The 20701-nt window shown below is 45.9% G+C and overlaps 2 protein-coding genes across 3 annotated transcripts; one reads left to right on the forward strand and one right to left on the reverse strand.

Moving 5' to 3' along the window:
- Positions 641–4958, reverse strand: ANKRD34A (ankyrin repeat domain 34A). Its single transcript, XM_005709616.3, has 2 exons — positions 3634–4958; positions 641–3082 (listed from the first exon to the last, which is right to left on the reverse strand). Exon 2 carries the CDS (start codon positions 2964–2966, stop codon positions 1482–1484), a length of 1485 nt encoding a protein of 494 aa, XP_005709673.3. The 5' UTR covers positions 2967–3082; positions 3634–4958; the 3' UTR covers positions 641–1481.
- On the forward strand, positions 2711–19818 carry POLR3GL (RNA polymerase III subunit G like). Of its 2 annotated transcripts, XM_018046016.1 has the most exons (11): positions 2711–2780; positions 5714–5803; positions 5911–6069; positions 12235–12390; positions 14789–14956; positions 15296–15425; positions 16270–16338; positions 16759–16815; positions 17050–17123; positions 17253–17366; positions 17938–19818. In XM_018046016.1, exons 4-11 carry the CDS (start codon positions 12388–12390, stop codon positions 18022–18024), a joined length of 702 nt encoding a protein of 233 aa, XP_017901505.1. In that variant the 5' UTR covers positions 2711–2780; positions 5714–5803; positions 5911–6069; positions 12235–12387; the 3' UTR covers positions 18025–19818. The 2 variants fall into 2 exon arrangements, with proteins under 2 accessions (XP_017901505.1, XP_005677790.1); XM_005677733.3 differs by lacking the exons at positions 2711–2780; positions 12235–12390 and having other exon boundaries at positions 5022–5803.

Raw genomic sequence — 20701 nt, forward strand, 5'->3', positions numbered from 1 at the left:
GCTGAAAGGTCCAGGGGGCAAATTAAGACAGGTACCTTGGTTCACAGAACCTTTCAGGCTGGGTTCCTCCAATTACTCTCTTACACACACACTACACACATGCACACACATACACCCACCCTTTGTCTGTTGAATGTCACCATTTTTACTTGGGTGGAAATTATACTATTTCTCTTTTTCCCTCCCTCTCCACCCAACAGGGCCTCAGAAATCAAGGATGGGGAAACAGAAATAGAAAAAAAATGGATGAAATGCAGTTGGTGACATGAAAGATAGCCCCCCCCCACCAAGGAAAAACTATGAGTGGTCAAGAAGCAGGAAGCTTGAAAGAGGGACAGTTAATCTATTGTAATATAGTTGCTGATGGTGGAGGGGGCAAATTCTTTGTAGGAATCTTAAATAATTTAAGGATGGACATAGGGGAGACTGAGGGAAATGAAAACCTATCAGATGCCTTAAAATCTTCAAGACATGGGACCCTTGCCTCTTCTTCTACAACCACAGTTGGTTTCCTGGAAAGAAGGTGGATGGAGCCTTGAAGTATCCCCTCGATCTTTATAGCTAGCTATAGTTAGCATCACCCTCCCTCCCTAGTCCTCATTCCCCCACACCCTCCACTCCCAGCAGAAGTGACAAAACAGAGACTTCTGAACACATTTATTTGATATATCAACTGGAGAGAGGAATGATTTAGGGTTACTCCCCATGTCAACCTGTTGGGGTGTTCATAAGCTCAGATGGACCGAAGAGCAGCTTAGAGCCCATGACCCACCTCCTGGGAAAATGAAACAACCTGGTGTTTTGGTTAGGGGGATGGGCTGGGAAGAAAAAGCTGGAAGCTGAGAAGTAAAGCTGAGAGCAGGGAGGGCAGCAGCAGAACTGAGGTTGGGGATTGCTGCAGGATATTCCCAAGGGGAGTAAAGAAGCTATCCTGAAAAGTGGTTAGGGCTGGAAGCAGGGTGTGAACAAGGAGCCAGGCCTGGATTGAAAAGCAAGACCTGCAGAATGGGTTGGGATATTCACGAAGAGGGTAGCGTGTCCGAAATCATGAGCAGGCTGTGTTGCAGGGCATACATGGAAAGCAAGGGATTACTGTTGCAGGAGGGCAGAGATTGGAGATTACCCATAAGTAGGGGCTCCCTAATGCTTCTGAACAAATGCAAGTTGAGTTTGGGACCCTCTGGGGGCCCTAGCACAAGTGGTCCTGTGTGCGCTGTGTCCAAGGGCACGAGAAATTCCCATATGCACTGTGAAGTGACCAGGGCATGAATGCATGAGTCTATATGCCCAATAAATAGAGTACTTACCCTTCTCTGTAAATACGAGTACTGTGCTTGTGGACACGTTTACCCATGTATGTGTGCACCGTGCCCATGAGCACATGCAAGAGACCTCTATGTCCATAGTGTGTGTGTGTGAACTGGTTTTCCCACCCGTCCCAAGGTCCTGATCCCCACCCACCTTGGCTCCTCTCACTCCTCTCAGCGCCCAGGCTCCCCTGGCCCGCCTAGACTCTGGAAGCCCCCTAGCAGGCGGATCTGCTCAGTCTGCATGGAGTGGCGTCTCACCAACTTGCGCTTGGTCCTGGGAGAGCCTGGCGCCCCCGCCTGGGGAGGGGCGGGCAGCGAAGGCGCCCGACCTCCCGGGCGAATGTCGGGGATGGGAGGATGGGGGCTGACATTGAGCGGGGGCAGGAAACCTGGCCGCGTTTGTGAGATGTGGTCCAGGAGCAACGTCCCCGAGCCCCTCCGCTCCAGCAACCCGGGACTCCGCCTCCGCCCGCTCAGCGGAGATACAGCCCCAGGAAGACTCTCCTGGGACTGGCGCGGGGAGGAAACCGAGCCCGCTGGAGGGAGGGTCAGCGGGGAGGCGCTGTATCTGCGGCGCTCCAGGGACGGGCGGCTGCACTCGGGCGAGTCGGGGCAAAGATTTCCGGGAGTATCGAGCTCCACCGACTCCATGCGGCTCAGTTTCTGCCTCAGCCCTGAAGAGGGGCCAGACTCCTGAGCTTCTGGCGCTGTGTTTCTGCGAGAGAGAGGACCCCCACCCGTCACTTTCTCCGCCCACGGGGGCGGGTCCTCTGGGCCTTCGGTGCTGTGACGTCGGGAAAGACGCGGTCGACCTGTCAGGGTCAGGCCGTTGAATTCCGCGGTCAGGCGCTCGAACCCCGGCCTCCCTTCGGCAGGCGGGACAGGTTGAGGAGGGGCCACTAGGCCCCAGGGCTCCGAGTTGAGCCTTTTGAGGGGTTTTGGAGGATGGCGGGGTGGTTTGGGGAGTGGCTCGGAAGGGGAGGTGTCATCTGGGGGCTTAGGAAGAGGGAATTCAAATACGTCCCTCTTCTCCTCTTCTTCCTGGGCGCGAGGGGATAACAATCCTCGTCCTCCCGCTCCTGAAGTCTGCAGTTGGATTTCCGAAGGCGACGTGCAGACCCCGGGGCTAGGAGGAGCGGGAGCGGGGTCCTCCACCCCCGGGGACGGTGGGGAATTGAGATACTGGCGGGTCTTCTTGGTGCCGGAGGGCGAGGTGTCAGTGGTGATGATGATGACCTCCGTGCCCTTGGCCTTGCAGGCGTCCAGCAGCGTGGCAAGGGTCTCTCGGTCCCCGCGGTCCAGGGCGTGGACAAGCGCCGAGGCGCCGGCGTGATCTCGGACTGAGGGGTCCGCGCCATGGGCAAGGAGCAGGGAGGCCACCGCGGCGCCCCCGCCGCCCGCGCAAGCGTGCATGAGCGCCGTGCGCCCTAGGCGATCTGCGATGTTGGGGTCCGCGCCTTGCTCCAGAAGGTAGCGTACCATGCGTGCCTTGTTCTGGGGGTCGTCGTACCGGGCCCGACAGGCCGCCATTAGCGCAGTCTCCCCTTGAGCATCACCCTCATTCACGTAGGCGCCCCCCTCCAGAAGCAAACGGGCCAAGCGTAGCTTACCCTGACCCACGGCCCGAAGAAGAGCGTGGCCCTCGGTGTGCAGCATAGCTGCCGCTGGGGAGAAAGCACCGTTGGAGCCGGGATTGGGACCTGCCGAGGACGCCTAGGGGGGTGAGGGTAGTGGCTGATAGAGGCCTGCGGGCTCAGGGGCGAAGCCAATCCCTGCAAAAAAGAGAAAGATCTTATTTACTGATTCAGGCAGGGAAACTGAGGCACAGGTGGACGGACCCGCGTGGGATGGGGAAGATCTCCACGGCATGGTACACAGTCCTTCTTCTAACTCATGCCTCTGAGCCGCCCTCATCCCCCCAGCGCATGCCTGAGGAGATGAGAAGGGTGCACCCGCACTGAAGGACGAGCACGCGTGCAAACGCGTACGTGCACGCGCAGGGATATCCGCACCCCCACCCTCACCCCACGGCTTATCAGACCTTTCCAGCATCCCCCTTTTCTTATCCGCACTTGGAATCCCCCTTTCTAGGATGTTGAACGCCACCCACCCACACACATGCACCCATACATTCACACACACAGTCCCATTCCTAACCTCTTTTAGGTTGCCACAGCCCCACAAACTGAATGGGGGGAGGGAGGCAGCTTGCGTTTGGGACCTAAAAAGGGTGGGGGGAGAATTGGGGGGTTCTTTTGCTCCTGCTATATTCCTCATCACTCCTTGCTCTTTCCCCTCCCAGGTTGTGCACCCAAATAGATACCTGTAAGTCCGCAGAATCTCCTCCGGGCCAGGGCTGAGGCCAGGGCCACGGGGCAGCTGGGGTGGCGGAGCCGGGTTCCTGGGGGCCCACATGGCGTGGGGGTGGGCACTCGGATTCCCTTGGTGTCAGTATCTGCGCCCGGGCACAGAATCCTGGTCCCTCCTCCCTGTGCGCCCCGGGCACAGCGCCGGCTCCGGAGGAGAGAAGCTTGGGGGGGGGGGGCGGAGCTATGCTTCGCTATTTATAGCCTAGTCTCTGCGGGTGGGGGCGTCAGGCACCAAACCATTACCCCACCCATGCACACATAAACCCTCAAAAGCTAGAGGCTCCAATCCTGACTTCCCTTTCTTAGCCCCTCAGTCACAACAAACCTAAATGTTCCTCAAGAGACTCCTCCGCGACCCAGACTGGGACCATCCCAATTCTTCGTCTAGCTTCAGCAGATCCCCATTCTCCGCTCTTCGTGCGTTGATGCGCGCCTGTGCGCCAGGTCTGACCTGCCACACGGTACACGGCACACTATATAGAGAGGTGAAGAGAGAGGCGATGGGATCCACAGCTGGAGTCCTTACTGTACAGAGGGAGGCAAGAGATCTGTCTGCCTTCTCCTAGTTTAAATGTCAGGGGGAGCTGGAGTCAGACACAGCGATACATCTTCATTACACCTCCCCGCAACCGGAACATGCATCACAAATAAACTTGGACCTCAGCTCCCTTATACAGACTTAGATAAGTATGCGGAGGTTGGGGTCGTTTTTAGATACAGCAAGGGGTTATTCCCAGATGCCTCCTCCCCATATTTTTGGAGGGATGGAAGGGAGAGAGAAAAGGGGCAGAGAAGAGTGAACTTTGTAACACATTCTCTCTCATTGCATCTGTTTATTCTCGGTCTTGCTTAGGCTCGTTTTCCCATCTTGTTTGAAGGTCTCTGTTAGAATCGTTCCTTAAAGTCTTCTTTCTCCCTATCTGTAGCAGTCGGTTTCTCTCAGTGTCTGTCTCTGCCTCTCCTCACCACCTGCCCTGTCTCCATGGTTACCATAGCTTCCATCTGCATATTTTAGGAATGAGTTTGTGTCCAGCTGGAAGGCATCAGGGAAAGTGTGTGGGGGGCGGGGGGGTGTGAGGAAAAAGCCCTAAGGATTTGGAAAACTCACTTGAGATAATTCAGAGGCTGGAGGCCACCAGACACAAGATATAATGTTCCTGAAAAAGGGGGAGAGAGAAATATTTGCAGGGAAGCTACCCATTTTTACTAGGTACCATGTTTCGACCTCTGGGTCGGGAAGATCCCCTGGAGAAGGAAATGGCAACCCACCCCAGGATTCCTGCCTGGAGAATCCCATGAACAGAAGAGCCTGGCAGGGTGCAGTCCACAGGGTCACAAAGAGTCGGACACAACTGCAGCAACTTAGCATGCACACACCATTTACTGGAAACCAACTATGTGCCAATTATGTAAGTACTTTACACACATTATCTCCAATCCTCACAACAATGCTATAAGGTAGGAATTATTTTCTTGTTATCAAGAAACTATGACTTAGTAAAGTTAAGCAGTTCTCCAAAGCTTCACAGCTCTGTTTCTGTCCTATTCCAGAGACTGGGTGCTTGCCACTTCACCAACAGCCTTCCCAGTCCAGAGGCTTCACTCCCAGGGCCATTTTCTCTGACATCAGGATTATTGTTCTTGACTAACTTCTAGATTCTATCTCTACTCTGATCTCTTTCCCCATTGTTTCTGTTTTTTTGTGTGTGTGTAAAAGTGGGACCCCCTCCTCCCAACCCCACCCTCTTCAACCAAAGGCTACTACAAAATGGAGTAAACACTGGACTCCTTCCCTATCTCCCCAACTCTGGTTATCTGATTTCCTAATCCTTCCTTTCCCAAAGCCTCTTTCCATCTTCTCACAGACATGGCAGCAACCTACAGGAAAACATTTTTCTAGAAAAGAAATACTCATGGGTGGTGCTGGAGGGAAGCAGCGCAGAACTGAAGGGAAGACTGGAGGAATGGAGCAGAGGCCAAGTGTGAAGCCACAAAAAGAATGATCCCTAAGGGAGTTTTATTTCTCTGTGGAAGCTCTTTCTATAGAGTCCCTCGGTGAAATCTAAGGATCAGCTTCCCTCTGTGAACCGTCGCCAGGCCAAAGGGTCCTCCATCTGAGATGAGGTCTGAAATGACTGACCCCTGGGTTGGTTCTGCAACCCCATCTTCCTACTCACCCAGCTTGGCTAGCCTGAGTTCCGGCTAACTCTCTCCCTCCCTCCCCTCTTCAGCTTCAAGTGGGCGGACCTCCTCGGCTTCCCCTAGATTGGCTGGGAGAACTCACCAATGGGGAGCTCTGGGAGGCGGACCTAGAACGCCACCAGCTAGAGGAAGACAAGCAAATTTCAAGTTGGCTGCGGCGTGTTTTCCGCGTGGGGGAGGGGCAGCAGGTAAGGCCCCCGACTTGGTGGCTCTGACCTGGTTCCATCCCGCATCTCCCGAACTACTTCACCAGGGACCAGCAGCTAGCTGGAGAGACAACGCTTTCCGGCAGCCTGTTGGATCTGCTCCCTTCTAGTTCCGCACCCTCTCCCTGTGGGCTCCCTTTGCTGTGTTGATTATACACTGGAGCACTGTAGTTTTCCTTCGCGCAGAGGAGAGATATATTAAAGAAGAAAGTGGAAGACTCTCTGGTACCTCTGACTCTTTACTGTGAACCAGCTTCCCCTAAATCTATTAGTACTAAGAGCTTGACAGACTCCCGTTGTCTATCAAAACTCTGATGAAATATTACCTCCTACCTGTAGCTTTCCTGGACCAATTTTTTTTTTTCTTCAGGATTAATTGTTCCTCAGTCTGATGATAGCATTTTATGTGTACTTTTACAGGAGCCTTAGTGCCCTCTCCCTCTTTAATGTTTCAATATAAAGTTTTATAGGGCAAGTTCTAGTATTTAATACAATACAATGTATTATGTATTAAATGCACAGTGCCCAGGAAAAGTTAATTGGATGGAATTGATTGGAAAGGAAGAATTTAAACTTCTGATGTAATTAGGGAGCAATTAAGAAAGCACGAAGTAAAATACAATACAGTATATCATTATGACCTCTTAAGTTGGTGGTTCATAATGTAATTGGTCCCAAAGTCCAGAGAAGGGAGAAAGCTAATAGGACTGGGATGGTGAAGGGAGCCTTTAGGAATCACAAGGTCTCAAGTTTGGAAAAGACCTTAGGAGTCATGTATTCATTCTTTCAGCAAATATTTATTGAGCATCTACTATATGTCAGACATAATGCTGGAGAATGGGGATCATAGTTAATCCTTTACTTTAGATATGCATCCTTCCTCTGATAAACCATATTTAGTAAATTATTATCCAGCTTCTGTTTAACTTTTTAGTAAGAGAACTTCCTATCTCACTTTGCTCTTCAATCAATATCCAACAAATACAACAAGAAATATATGGCTCAACAAAATGTATTCCACATTTTCACTGTAAAAGAGACAGAACTGTCCTAATGGTAACATTCTTAAAGATAAAGAAAATCTTCTCTTTGATTTCTGTTTATAGAAGTAATATACATTTATCCTAGAAAACCATAAAATGTCTATTACATCATGACAATGAATCCCTTCAATTTATTTCCTGCATGTATACATATGTATATATGTGTGTGTGTGTGTGTGTGTATTACACACATAGGGCCATACAACAAATACAACCTTTTATCATGCTTTCTCCACTTTATATCATATTGTGAACATTTTTCTGCCTTTAAATATTATTTGAAATTTTTATTATGTATACATAATAGTCTAACATAGATATTTGATTTTTTTTTTAGCCGTTCATCTTTTTAAAAATAAAGCCCATTTATTGAAGTTGGTCATTAGGTCTTTTTTTGTTGTTTAAGATTTATTTATTTATTGGCTGTGATGGGCCTTCGTTGCTTCAAGTAGACTTTCTCTAGTTGTGTCTAGTTATGGCAAGTGGGGGCTACTCTTTGTTGTGGTGTGTGGGCTTCTCATTGCGGTGGCTTCTTTTGTTGAGGAGCACAGGATCTAAGCACATGGCTTTCAGAAGTTGCAATGCCTGGGCTCAGTAGTTGTGGCAGATGGGCTTAGTTGCTCCATGGCATGTGGGATCTTAAGGACCAGGGACTGAACCAGTGTCCCTTGTGTTGCAAGGCAGATTCTTAACCACTGGACCACTGAGGAAGCCCCTGCTGCTGCTGCTGCTGCTGCTGCTGTTGCTTCTGCTAAGTCGCTTCAGTCATGTCTGACCCTGTGCGACCCCATAGACAGCAGCCTACCAGGCTCCTCTGTCCCTGGGATTCTCCAGGCAAGAATACTGGAGTGGGTTGCCATTTCCTTCTCCAATGCATGCATGCTAAGTTGCTTCAGCTGTGTCTGACTCTGTTCAACCCCATGGACAGCAGCCCACCAGGCTCCTCTGTCCACGGGATTCTCCAGGCAGGAATACTGGAGTAGGTTGCCATTTCCTTCTCCAGTGAGAAAGCCCCAACCATTCATTTTTTGTTGGACTATTTAGGTTATTTCAGAATTTGTGCTACTATGGATAGCTCTTTGATAAACATGCTTTTATATCTCTGACTATGTATCTGATGATTTCTCTCTCTTTTTTGACATATAATTTTATTATTTACTTATTAAAATTTTTTTAAAAAAACTTTACAATATTGTATTGGTTTTGCCATACATCAACATGAATCCGCCATGGGTGTACATGTGTTCCCCATCCTGAACCCCCTCCCTGATGATTTCTTTGGATAAGTTTTAAAAGTGGGATTACTGGATTAAGGATATTAACTTTTAAAAGGCTGTAGATTCAAAGAGTCAAATTGCTCACCCAAAATATTGTATTTATAATTCTTCCAGTGAGGTATGAGAGTGTCCACTTCAAAAAAACTCATGGAAGCCTGATTAATTTTTAAATCTTTGCCAATTTTATAGATTAAAAAATAGTTTGATTAACCATTCTTTTGTTAATTGCCTATTCATGTTCTTTGCATATTCTATTGGGATGATTTTTCTTCATTTCCATGAGTTCTAATATAATAAGAGTGTTAAATCTTTGTCTTATGTATTACAAATATAGCAAATTCTAAATGTTAGAGGGCTCCAAGCCTCAGTCCCTGGATCTCTTCTTTTCTCTCTTCACATCCACTCCTTTAGGAATCTCTCCCAGTCTCATGACTTGAACCATCTCTATACTGAGACCTCCATTACAATGCAAGCTCCTTTTAAACTCCATGCGTGCAGCAGTTTTTGTCCATTTTGTTCACTGCTACATCTCTAGCATTTGAAACAGTGCCTGACACTGAATAAGAACTGAGTAAATATTCATTGAATGAATTAAGATGGTTTTTATTATTATTTCCATTTTACAGATAAGGAAACATCAACCCTCCCTATTATTCACTCTTGCACTCCCCTTCCCCCACAAACAACAGGATCTCACATATACTCATTCCCAACTGTGCCAAACTGTGTAATGTAGTAGAAGTTACTAAGAAGCAGTTTTCAAAAAAAAAAAAAATACAGAAAAGCAATAACATCAAATTTAAGAAAGGCTTTTTAGTAACTTCTACCATATTAAAACAGTTATGGCACAGTTGGGAATGAGTATAACATATGTGGGATGTTGTTTGTGGGGGAAGGAGAATGCGTGATGTTTATGGAGGGGTAGTTTGGGACCAGATTATAGGAAACCTTGAACATCTTCAAGAATCACAATCACTTCATCACAATCTTACATAGAAGAGCCTTGTAGATTCCTAAGCTGAGTAGGGTACAGATGGATGGTTTACAGTTTCCTAACCACCAGTTTAACGCTTTAATTAAATAAAGTTTTGTCTTCTTTTTACCCCACATTTCTTGAGGGTCACTTGGTCAGTATGTGGAAATGGAGTTAGATTTGTCTCACCTCAAAGCTCATGGCCTTTTCTTAACACCTCACTGCTTTGCAATCAAAACAGCTCCTGTCTCCACTGATAGAACTGAATCTATCAGATGGAGGAATACCTAAGCCGGCTAGTTAAGAGTGTTTTCCCTTGAAAGGGCCTGAAAACACAATGGCAAATTCTTGCTCCCTGTCTCACATCTATAAGACAGGATCTCTCACCTAATGTGTTCTTTAAATCAGATCACAGTTTAAGCTATTAACTAACAGCTGTTTTTTGTTTATTTATTACTTCTTATTGGACTTTACAATGTGTTAGTTTCTGCTGCACAGCAAAGTCAATCAGCTGTATGTATACATATATCCTCTCTTTTTTAGATTTCCTTCCCATTTAGATCACCATAGAGTATTGAGTAAAGTTCCCTGTGCTGTACAGTAGGTTCTCATTAGTTATCTATTATATATATAGTATCAATAGTGTATATATGTCGATCCTAGTCTCCCAATTCATCCCACCCACCCTCTTACCCCTTGGTATCTATGTTTGTTTTCTATGTCTGTCTCTATTTTTGCTTTGCAAATAAGATCATCTACACCATTTTTCTAGATTGCGCATATATGTGTTAATGTATGATATTGATTTTTCTCTTTCTGACTTACTTCACTCTATATGGCAGTCTCTAGGTCCATCCAAGTCTCTGCAGATGGCAGAATTTCATTACTTTTATGCCTGAGTAATATTCCATTGTATTGTATTGTATGTATCACACCGTCTTTATCTGTTTATCTGTCAATGTACATTTAGGTTGCCTCCATATCATGGCTATCAAAAAAAGTGCTGCAGTGAACATTGGGGTGCATGTATCTTTTTGAATTATGGTTTTCTCCAAGTGTGCCCCTAGGAGTGAGATTTCTGGGTCATATGGTAGTTCTAATTTTAGTTTTTAAAGGAATCTTCATGCTGTTCCCCATATTGTCTGTACCAGTTTACATTCGTACCAACAGTGTAGGAGGGTTCCCTTTTCTCCGCACCCTCTCCAGCATTTATTGTTTGTAGACTTTTTGATGATGGCCATTCTGACTAATATGAGGTGATACCTCATTAACAGCTATCTTTTCCTCACATTTTTCATGACAGTTAGACTTGAAGCTTTCCAGATTTCTTAAGCAAACATTTCCCTACCCTCTCCTTCCTGCTACATATTGTTAATCTCATCTACTATTCAGTTACTATATTTTTAATTTTCTAATGAATATTTTCCTCTTATTATAAAAGTAATACCTTTTTGGTACAGAGGAAAAACAATGCTTAAAATGTATATTACCAAAAAATCTCCAAAACCCATCACCTTAAATTAACCAATGTTAATTCTTGTATACCCTTTAAGAAAAACTTTTCTGTAAAGCAATTATCCTTCAATAAAAAATAAATTAATTTTTTGAAAAAGAACAACTTTTTTACTTATATGTATGGGTGTGTATAAGTCTGATAAAATAGATTACCTTGAATATATTTTAAAATCTTTTTTTCCCTGACTAATCTTTTGTGGAGTGCATTTTGTTGAGTCATATATTTCTCATTTTATTTTTTTGATTTTGATTAAAGAACAAATATCCCAAAATGGAATGACTTGTAAAGTGAGATAAAAAGATTTGCTAAAAAGTTTAAATTGAAGCTGGATAACAGCTTACTAGATATGGTTTATCAAAGGAAAGCTGAATGTCTAAAGTAAAGGATTCACCATGATCTCCATTGTCTAGCATTATGTCTGGCTTATAGTGGTAGTGGTTGTGGTTTAGTTGCTAAATCGTGTCTGACTCTTGCGACCTCATGGACTGTAGCCTGCCAGGCTCCTCTGTCTATGGGATTCTCCAGGCAAGAATACTGTAGTGGGTTACCATTGCCTTCCCCAGGGGATCTTCCTGACCCAGGAATCAAACCTGGGTCTCCTGCATTGTAGGCAAATTCTTTACCAACTGAGCTACAATTACAGTAGATTATAGTAGATGCTCAATAAATATTTGTTGAAAGAAAGAAAGGAAACCATTTCTAAGGTCTGATCCAAACTTGGGACCTTGTGATTCCTAAAGCCTCCCCTCACCATCCTAGTCCTCTTAGCTTTCTCTCTTCTCTGGACTGTCGGAACAATTTTATTACGAACCACTAATTTGAGAGGTCATGATTATGTATTATATTGTCTCTTATTGTTCCATAACTAACATGTTATTAGTATGTACACTCATATGATGTGATGAAAATGTCACTTTATCTTGTTGATCATCCTCCTCCAAATCCACAACCCCAGTCTAATCAAGAGAAAAACCTCAGAAAAATTCCAATAGAGGAACATCCTATAATATATTTGACCAGTAATCTTTAATAAAACTGTCAGGGAAATGAAAACCAAGGAAGGTCAGAGAACTGTGAATTTTGAATTGATACTCATGTTTCTTTCTTTATTAATAGATTTAATTTCTTAAAACACTTTGAGATTTACAGAAAAACTGAGCAGGTAGTACAAAAAGTTTCCAAACACCCTGGTACCAGTTTCCCCTATTATTAACGTAATATATTAATATGCTATATTTGTTATAATTAATGAATAAATATTGATACATTGTAATTATGTAAAGTCTATGCTTGATTTGGCGTTCCTTAGTTTTACCTAAGGCTCTTTTTCTGTTCCAGGATCGTGTCCAGGATACCACATTACAATCAGTTATCATGGCCTTATTATGTCTATATATATAGACACTTATAATGCACAAAACTGTATGTATAATACAGAAGTGGAATTGAAAGGATGCATATTCAAATGTTTGTAATGATTATTACTACATCATGGTTAGTAGATATTTTTCTTTATACCTCATTTGTATCTTTTCAAGTTTTCTGCTGCTGCTGCTAAGTCGCTTCAGTCATGTCCGACTCTGTGTGACCCCATAGACGGCCTCCTGCCAGGCTCCTCTGTCCCTGCCGTTTTTCTCTGCCTACAGTGTGGGTGACCTGGGTTCAATCCCTGGGTTGGAAAGATCTCCTGGAGAAGGAAATGGCAACCCACTCCAGTATTCTTGCCTGGAAAATCCCATGGACGGAGAAGCTTGGTAGGCTACAGTCCATGGGGTCACAAAGGGTCAGACACTACTGAGCGACTTTACTTACTGTTACTTCTGTAATTAGAAAACAAAAGAAAAATTTTTTTTAAGAATGCTACCACTAGGACAGCTCTCTTTTACAATGGAAGTGTGAACTTTTTTTGTTTTTGATGACCCTGACAGTTTTGAAGAGTACTGGTCACATATATTATAAGATGCTTCTCCATTGGAATGTATCTGCTTTTTTCCTCCTGTTTATAGACTGGGGTATCAGTTTGGGGAGGAAGATATCACATCCGCTAGTGGTAAAGGATCTGCCTGCCAATGCAGGAGATGCTAGGGACACAGGTTCGATCTCTGGGTTGGGAAGATCCCCTAGAGAAGGAATGGCAACCCATTCCAGTATTCTTGCCTGGAAAATTCCGTGGCCAGAGGAGCCTGGTGAACGACAGTCCAAGGGGCCACAAAGAGTTGGACATGACTGAGCACACAAAGGTACATACTAATAATATGATTTAAAGTTGTTCATGTTGACTTTGGTCACCTGACTGAAGTAATGCTTGTCCAATTTCTATACCATAAAGTTACCACCCCCCCACCTTTCCAAAATTGTTTTGGACAAAATTCCCTATGCACAGGCCATACTTAAGCAGTGAGGAATTACACTTTCCCCTTTTAGGGTATAATCCCTGGTGGTTCAGATGGTAAAGCATCTCCCTGCAATGCAGGAGACCTAGGTTTGATCACTGGGTTGGGAAGATCCCCTGGAGAAGGGAATGGCAACCTACTCCAGTATTCTTGCCTGGAGAATTCCACGGACAGAGGAGCCTGGTGGGCTACAGTTCACAAGATTTTAGAGTCGGGCACAACTAAACAACTAACACTCTTTCTACATAATTTATTTAGAATTCTGCACATGGGATTTTTTTTCTCTCCCATGTATTAATTTGTTCAAATGTTTATTTATATCAGTATAGTCTCTTTATATTTATCTTATACTTTGATATTGCATTCCAATGCTGCTTTATTTTATGGTTCAACTTATTCAGACTTTGGCCATTGGGAGCTCTTTCATTTGCCTCTTATGTACCTTTGACAGAGTCCCATCAATGTGTGTGTTGTGTTTTGAGCACTTTCTTACTTTCTGGCACTACAAGATACTTCAGTCTTATCTTGTGTATTTCCTGCCCCATTGGAGAAGCTGCATTTCTCCAAGAAGCCCTGGTTCCTTTTGCTGGAGAGTGGTATGAGAAGCCAAGATCTGGGTGCTAGGTATCTTCCCTGCTATGGCATATAATTTCTTTCAAATTTCTTTTTCATTTGATGGCTTTCTTTATTCCCCATCCTATCTTGCCTGGTTTTTCAAAAATGATGGTAAGAGACAGAGTTCAGTTACAGTAGCAGGAAGAACTTTCAATTCATCACAGTTGATCACATGGAAGGGCTGCCTTGGGGGAAAATGGACACCATCTCTTTAGGAAAATGCCACCAGAAGCTGAGTGACTGACAGTTTACAGAAGGTAGTACTGTACTGGGAGGATTATTGAGCTAGAAGACTCCACGTGTCTTTCCAGTTCTAAGATTCTGTGTTTCCAAGTGGTGTTTAAAAAGATCTGTTTGAGTGTAATATTTCTTCTCACACAGCTCCCCCCACCCCCAACCAATTGACAGTGAGACTGATGACTCATTTCTGTTCCCTCACAGTGTCTGGCACACTACCTTTTTCATGGTAGATGCTTAATAAATGTTTTGCTGAAATGCATTGCATTAGATTGAATTGGGGCCTAGTTAGGTTTGGAAAGTGAGGGAGAGAAAGAATTCAAAAATCATATGTAGATATGCAGCTGATGATAAACATCCAGTTAACTTGGAAACATAGGGAAATTTTATCCAAGTGTCTAGTCACTTTCCTCCTTGTGCTTCAGTTACACCAGTTACACCATGTTGCAATTATCTGTCCTGTTGGGACCATGTCTCATCCTTATTTATATTTTCAGAAATACTTTGCCTGGCAGCATGCCTTCTCAAAATTCATTGAATTAAACTGGCTTTTCAGGTCTCTGGGAGAAATGATTTGAGTGTCTTGTATCTCCCTGGTTTCCTGTCCATTCTACTGTACTTTTTCTCTTTGTTTTTGTCTTTATCAGGTTTTTCCCATTGGATGTCTGAATTCCCAGGCCCCCTCCATCATGGCCAGCCGGGGTGGGGGCCGGGGTTGTGGCCGGGGCCAGTTGACCTTCAACGTGGAGGCTGTGGGCATTGGGAAGGGGGATGCCTTGCCCCCACCCACCCTGCAGCCTTCTCCGCTCTTCCCTGTGAGTGTCTGCCCCCCTTTCCCAAGATCCCTTATGCCCTTGACTGACTGTATGTGATCCTGGATTCCTCCTGGGTCATCAAAATCATCCTCATCTGGCCCCTCCCTGTCTCTGTATTTGCAACTTACATGGGATATTTTCCAGACTAGGAAGTGTCTGCCCTTACTTTTTATAGTCTCTGCTCCCCAGCTTTCAAAATGCTGTGTTGCTCCCAGCATTTGCCTTTGGTTCCCTGCTCAGTGGGAGCATTGGGTAGAAGTGTGGGGAGAGGAGAGGCCCTCCTAGATTTATACTCCAGCATTTTTTTCTCTGAACTGACCATTGCCTCTGCCTTCTTAGCCCTTGGAGTTCCGCCCAGTGCCTCTGCCCTCAGGAGAGGAAGGGGAATATGTCCTGGCCCTGAAGCAGGAGCTTCGAGGGGCCATGCGGCAGCTCCCCTACTTCATTCGGCCTGCTGTCCCCAAGAGAGGTCAGTTGAATGTTCTGAGTGCCTTTCATGAGTAGTGCCCTGTACTTAGCGCCACTGGGGCCCCAGAGAGGTCAGAAGAGACACAGAAAGCTCACTGCCTAGCTGGGGAGATCATAGTAATTACCCCTGCATTTGAAATGCATTATGGAATCCATGGTTTGTTTTGAGTTTCACAATAATCTTAGACAGTAAGAGCTTAAGTATTAAGGTTCCCATTTTACAGATATAGATGGGGAGGTGTATTAAAAATTTTTAACAATCTGGATATTACAGGCACTAACCAGTCAGAAGGAGTTGAGAAGGGGTCTCTGAGAAGCCCTGCAAATTAAAATATTAGCCCTTTGGTTTGTGGCTCATGGAGAGGTCATGGAGCCAGGAGGAACTGGAGAAGGGGGCATACTTGGGAGGCCTGGGATAGTGGGTAGTTACCAGTTGGTGTGGAAGTATAGTATTTCAGTGTATTGACAACTAGTACTTTCCTCCTAAAGCTCTAGGAGCTGAAGTTCAGACAGTTAAAAGACTTGCCCAAGTTAGTCCCGTGAACAAGGAGTAGAGGGAAGACAGAAACCCTATTTTCTTGCTCTAGTATGCTTTTCACTGTAACGCACTCCCAGTCAATATAGCCATGCCTTGGGGTTAAGAGAGATAGCAAAAACATTGCAATTTGGGGTGGTGAAAAGACAGGTTAAAAGAGTATTGAAGGTCCTCACTGAAGCTGCCCTCCCTGGGCTCTGGGTTTGGGGTGAGGAAGACAATTTCTGAGTTTTGAGAGGGCTAGACCCTCAGGAAGAACCCGAGGGTTCTGATAGGATAAAACTTTGACACTTGACCTCTGATCCCTCAGATGTGGAGCGTTACTCAGACAAATATCAGATGTCAGGGCCGATTGACAATGCCATCGATTGGAACCCTGGTAGGTGATGGGCCCTTTCACTGACTTCTTTTCTTTCAAATGCTTGAGCCACCACCCTATCCACCCTCCTCTGTCCCCAACCTCCACCCTATTCAGAAGACTTACATGTGCTCCAGCGTACTCACAGACTCTATCTAAAAACCTGGTAAATGTCCCCTACTCCTCTGGAGGTATTCAAACCACAGTTCTGTTCCAAGCAACTTTGACCCAACCTTTTCCTTCCTCACCCTTACCCTGACCCTTATCTCTCCTTTGAAAGAGTCACCATTCATAGCAGACCCCAGGCAGAATCTGGCTGATTTTTACATTCCTGCTGTTTCTAGATTGGACCCTGACCCTTATCTCTCCTTTAAAAGAGTCACCATTCATAGCAGACCCCAGGCAGAGTCTGGCTGATTTTTACATTCCTGCTGTTTCTAGATTGGCGACGTCTGCCCCGGGAGCTAAAGATCCGAGTGCGGAAGCTACAGAAGGAACGTGAGTGTATCTGGAAAAAGGAGGGAAAGTAGAGATTTCCTTCATCAACTGGAGGGCCAAGGCTGCGGGTGGTCTTGCCTGCTCTCCGATGCCTACCTACCCCATCTACCCAGTATGGCTGCTGGGTGCTCTGGTGGCCACGAGAGGGCAGCAAAGTGACATGGTCTATGCAAGAGGTGACAGCCAAGAAGGAAGCTTGCTCTCTCATGGTTCACCTTGTGATCCTCTCACCAGGGACCACAATTATACTCCCCAAGAGACCCCCTAAGACCACAGAAGATAAGGAGGAAACAATACAGAAGCTAGAGGTAAGGATGAAGTATGAATAGAGGCCATCTGGGCCCCAGATTCATTCCTCTGCTTTGGCCCATGGGTGCCTCAGTTCTCCCCCTTCTGTGAGCTGAGTCTGGTTTATCTTCTTTTCATCCTCACATAAGACTCTGGAGAAGAAGGAGGAAGAAGTGACTTCAGAGGAAGATGAGGAGAAAGAAGAAGAAGAAGAGAAGGAAGAGGAAGAAGAAGAGGAATATGATGAAGAAGAACATGAAGAGGTAAAGGAACCACCTTTCATTCTCAGACCGCCGTCTTTTCCACTCATAAGCTCTAGGGATCTCAACTCTGTCCACCAGGGATGTTCTCTTCAGAGGGCTGGAAGGCCAAAGGAGGTACTGCCCACAAAGGATAGTACCCTCTGCTTTATCTGTCCTTTCAGTTCAGTTCAGTTCAGTCGCTCAGTTGTGTCTGACTCTTTGCAGTCCCATGAATTGCAGCACGCCAGGCCTCCCTGTCCATCACCAACTCCCGGAGTTCACTCAGACTCACATCCATCGAGTCAGTGATGCCATCCAGCCATCTCATCCTCTGTCGTCCCCTTCTCCTCCTGCCCCCAATCCCTCCCAGCATCAGTCTTTTCCAATGAGTCAACTCTTCGCATGAGGTGGCCAAAGTACTGGAGTTTCAACTTTAAGCTCTTCTTAAAAGTGAACTATAGCTTGCAGGGACCTCCCAAGCCTGGAGTGCTGTGATTGGGAGGAGAGGAGACTGGTACCTAGGGAGAAAGGAGAACGCTGAAAGCATGCCTGACCTAACCTTTCTTCCTCCCTTCCTTTTTTTCTATTTCAGGAAACTGATTACATCATGTCATATTTTGACAATGGGGAGGACTTTGGGGGTGACAGTGATGACAATATGGATGAGGCTATATACTGAAGACAGACTCTAAACAATACCCTGGACCTTCATATCTTTCTTGATTTAGGACACAGAGACTAACTGGCCCCTATTATTTGGTTTTGTGGACAAGCAAATCCTTTGCTTAGAATCCAGCTAACCTGTTTGGTCCCTGGAGACGGAAATGGAGAGTGACAGTAGATAGCTCTCTTTTCTGCACTTACCCTCCCTCTCTCCTGTGGTGTGGTATCTCCTCTGATATCTTGGGAAAAAGGGCAAAGGACCAGTGTCTCAGTTGTATGAAAGGAAAAAAGGAGGGTCAAAACGAGGACTGGAATTGTTAGAGCTGAGGTAGCTGTACACATGCCCCTACTATTTTTTATAGTTCTTTCTGGGTGTGAGCAGTTAGGAGGAATAAGGGCAGTTTTACAGTTTCAATAAAATGTTTTTATCTGTCTCTCTGTCCAGGGTGAGGCCTAGTTGGGAGAGGGCTGGAGGAATGAAGGGGATGCCTAGTAAACCTTTCTTCTCTCCTTACCTGTTGAGAGTCCAGTGTAACACAGTGGGCACTACAGCCTTCCTGTTCTTTGCCCCTTCCCTCCTACCCCCATGGTGGGACACCTAGTCCCAACATAGCTCTGCCAAGGAACATTCGGAACTCATCTGCAAGGCAACACGGAGTGAGCTGTAAACAGCCCATGCCCTGAAGACCAGCTGGTTTCTGAGCTTCTGGTCCTCAGGCAATGGGGACGTGATTGTCTCTGTTCACATGTGTTCATGGGACACAGGCTCTCACATTCCTGCACTTGACCTTGATCTTGTCCTTGTTTACAAGGAATGATTACAGCTATTTTTGTGGAGTCAAGAAAACCAGGTGTGGGGAGGGAGGAGGTGCTGATTGTTCTTTAGCACACTCACTCAACCTCTTCCAGACCCTGGGAACCCCACTTTGAAGGGTGTGTTGTGAAGACGGAGCTTACTGAATATCTTATTCTCCACTTGCAGAAGCTGCTGTGTGGCTGAGTTGCAGTTTCTCTTCTGTGGAATTTAGTTAGCCTTTCTCTCACTCACTTGGTGTGGAGGGGGATGGGGTAGGCAGTACTGCTTTACAGGAAGTAAGGAGGGTGCGGAGGAAGGGAGTGACTTAGGGACACTCAGCTCTAGGAGGTGCTTTTTCCGCCCACACAGTCCTCCGGTTGGGTGAGGTCACTTCCCTAGGCTCTGATTGGCTTCTGAGGAAGCCTTAGATGTACTGATTGGTTCCAGCCACTTGACATGCAACAGTCACGGGCGAGCTGCGTGTCCAGAATAGGGACTGGATAAGGAGACAGGCACAGAGCTGTGGATGCTGTCATAGCGACCTTACTAAACATTTGAAAGCCATAAAGATGGGAGGCGGGAGAAACTTCAAGAAAGTCCCCAGCCATATTTAGGCAGGCAGATTGAATTCCCTGTGGCATCAAGTGATAGAGACTGGCAATCTACTCTTAGATATTTTTGACCCCATTGTAAAGAAGGAACAGGGGCTGTGACTCCATTGAGGGAAAGCACCTTAAAAGCCAGGTTTGGGTGTGGTAGTAAGTGTTAGGTAGTAAGTGTGATAGGAAGAAGCAGCCATGAGAACAGAGAAGGAAACTGAAATAGAACATTCCAGAGTTATTGAGCAATTTGTGATGATTGGTGTGTTTCCTTTTCTAATTCTCTGAGGTATTGTGTGACTGTGTTGGAGGGAGGGGCAAAGGGACCTGTCTCAGGGGTTTTCCATAGACATACACAATGATTGTGGCTAGGAAGAAATCAGCAAGAAACAAAAATAAAAGACCCTGAAAAAAATCTCCTTTTGCCTAACTCACTTGCATATACATACACACCAGAGCTTATCTGGTTAACTAGATCTGTGTCTTTGTAGGGGGCACAGCTGGCCTCCTAAATCCCACCTAATACCAGCATGTGTACTTTAAAAAGAGTGGGAACAAAGAAGAATTCTAGATGAGAGACTGAACACACACCTCCGTCTGCCTCTATACACGTACATCCTTTTCCCATGAAATAGGGGAAAGGATAAAGATTAGAGTGGCCTCTGGGGAATCTGCTGTACTGCCTCAAAGACCAAGTGTCAAGAGAGATCAGTCCATTCTTGGACTCTTTCCTTTCTGGCCTCCTGTCCTTCCTGGCAGGTGACCTTGGTGAACAAAGCCAGAGACAAGGGACCCAGCAGCTTCCCCAGATTCCGGAATGGTTCCAGGAATGAGCTAGACTGTTTCCATTGACCTTTCCCCTACTTTCCATAGACCCTGTTGGGCAGGCTGAAGCTGAAGCCTAAGGCTCAGTACATGGCATGGGGGGCTGCTAGTCCTCTGGAGGACCATCTGAAAGGGCTGAAGTCAAGACACAGCTTACAAACACTTAGAGAGGCCTCACACTGTTCTTGCTCAGCCCTGTATTACGTGTTTGCTTGTGTTGAACAGATTGTTCCCATGCCCATGATCTAGGCCGCACTGGTCCCAGGCAGGGTCAATTCTTGGGCAAGAATAGTATCCTTCCCTACCCTATGTGCCATAGCCTATTGTTCTGCTCCCATTTTGGGCCAGAAGCTTGAGATTGGGGTCTGCAGGTTTAGGCTCAGGGACTCAGGTGATTTGAAGGAGTGCTGAATGGGAGATGCAACATGCAGTTTAGAAGATAGGGAGTGGAAACTGAAGAAAATTAGAGGCTC

This window comes from Capra hircus, chromosome 3 (genome assembly GCF_001704415.2).
Source record: "Capra hircus breed San Clemente chromosome 3, ASM170441v1, whole genome shotgun sequence".
NCBI lineage: Eukaryota > Metazoa > Chordata > Mammalia > Artiodactyla > Bovidae > Capra > Capra hircus.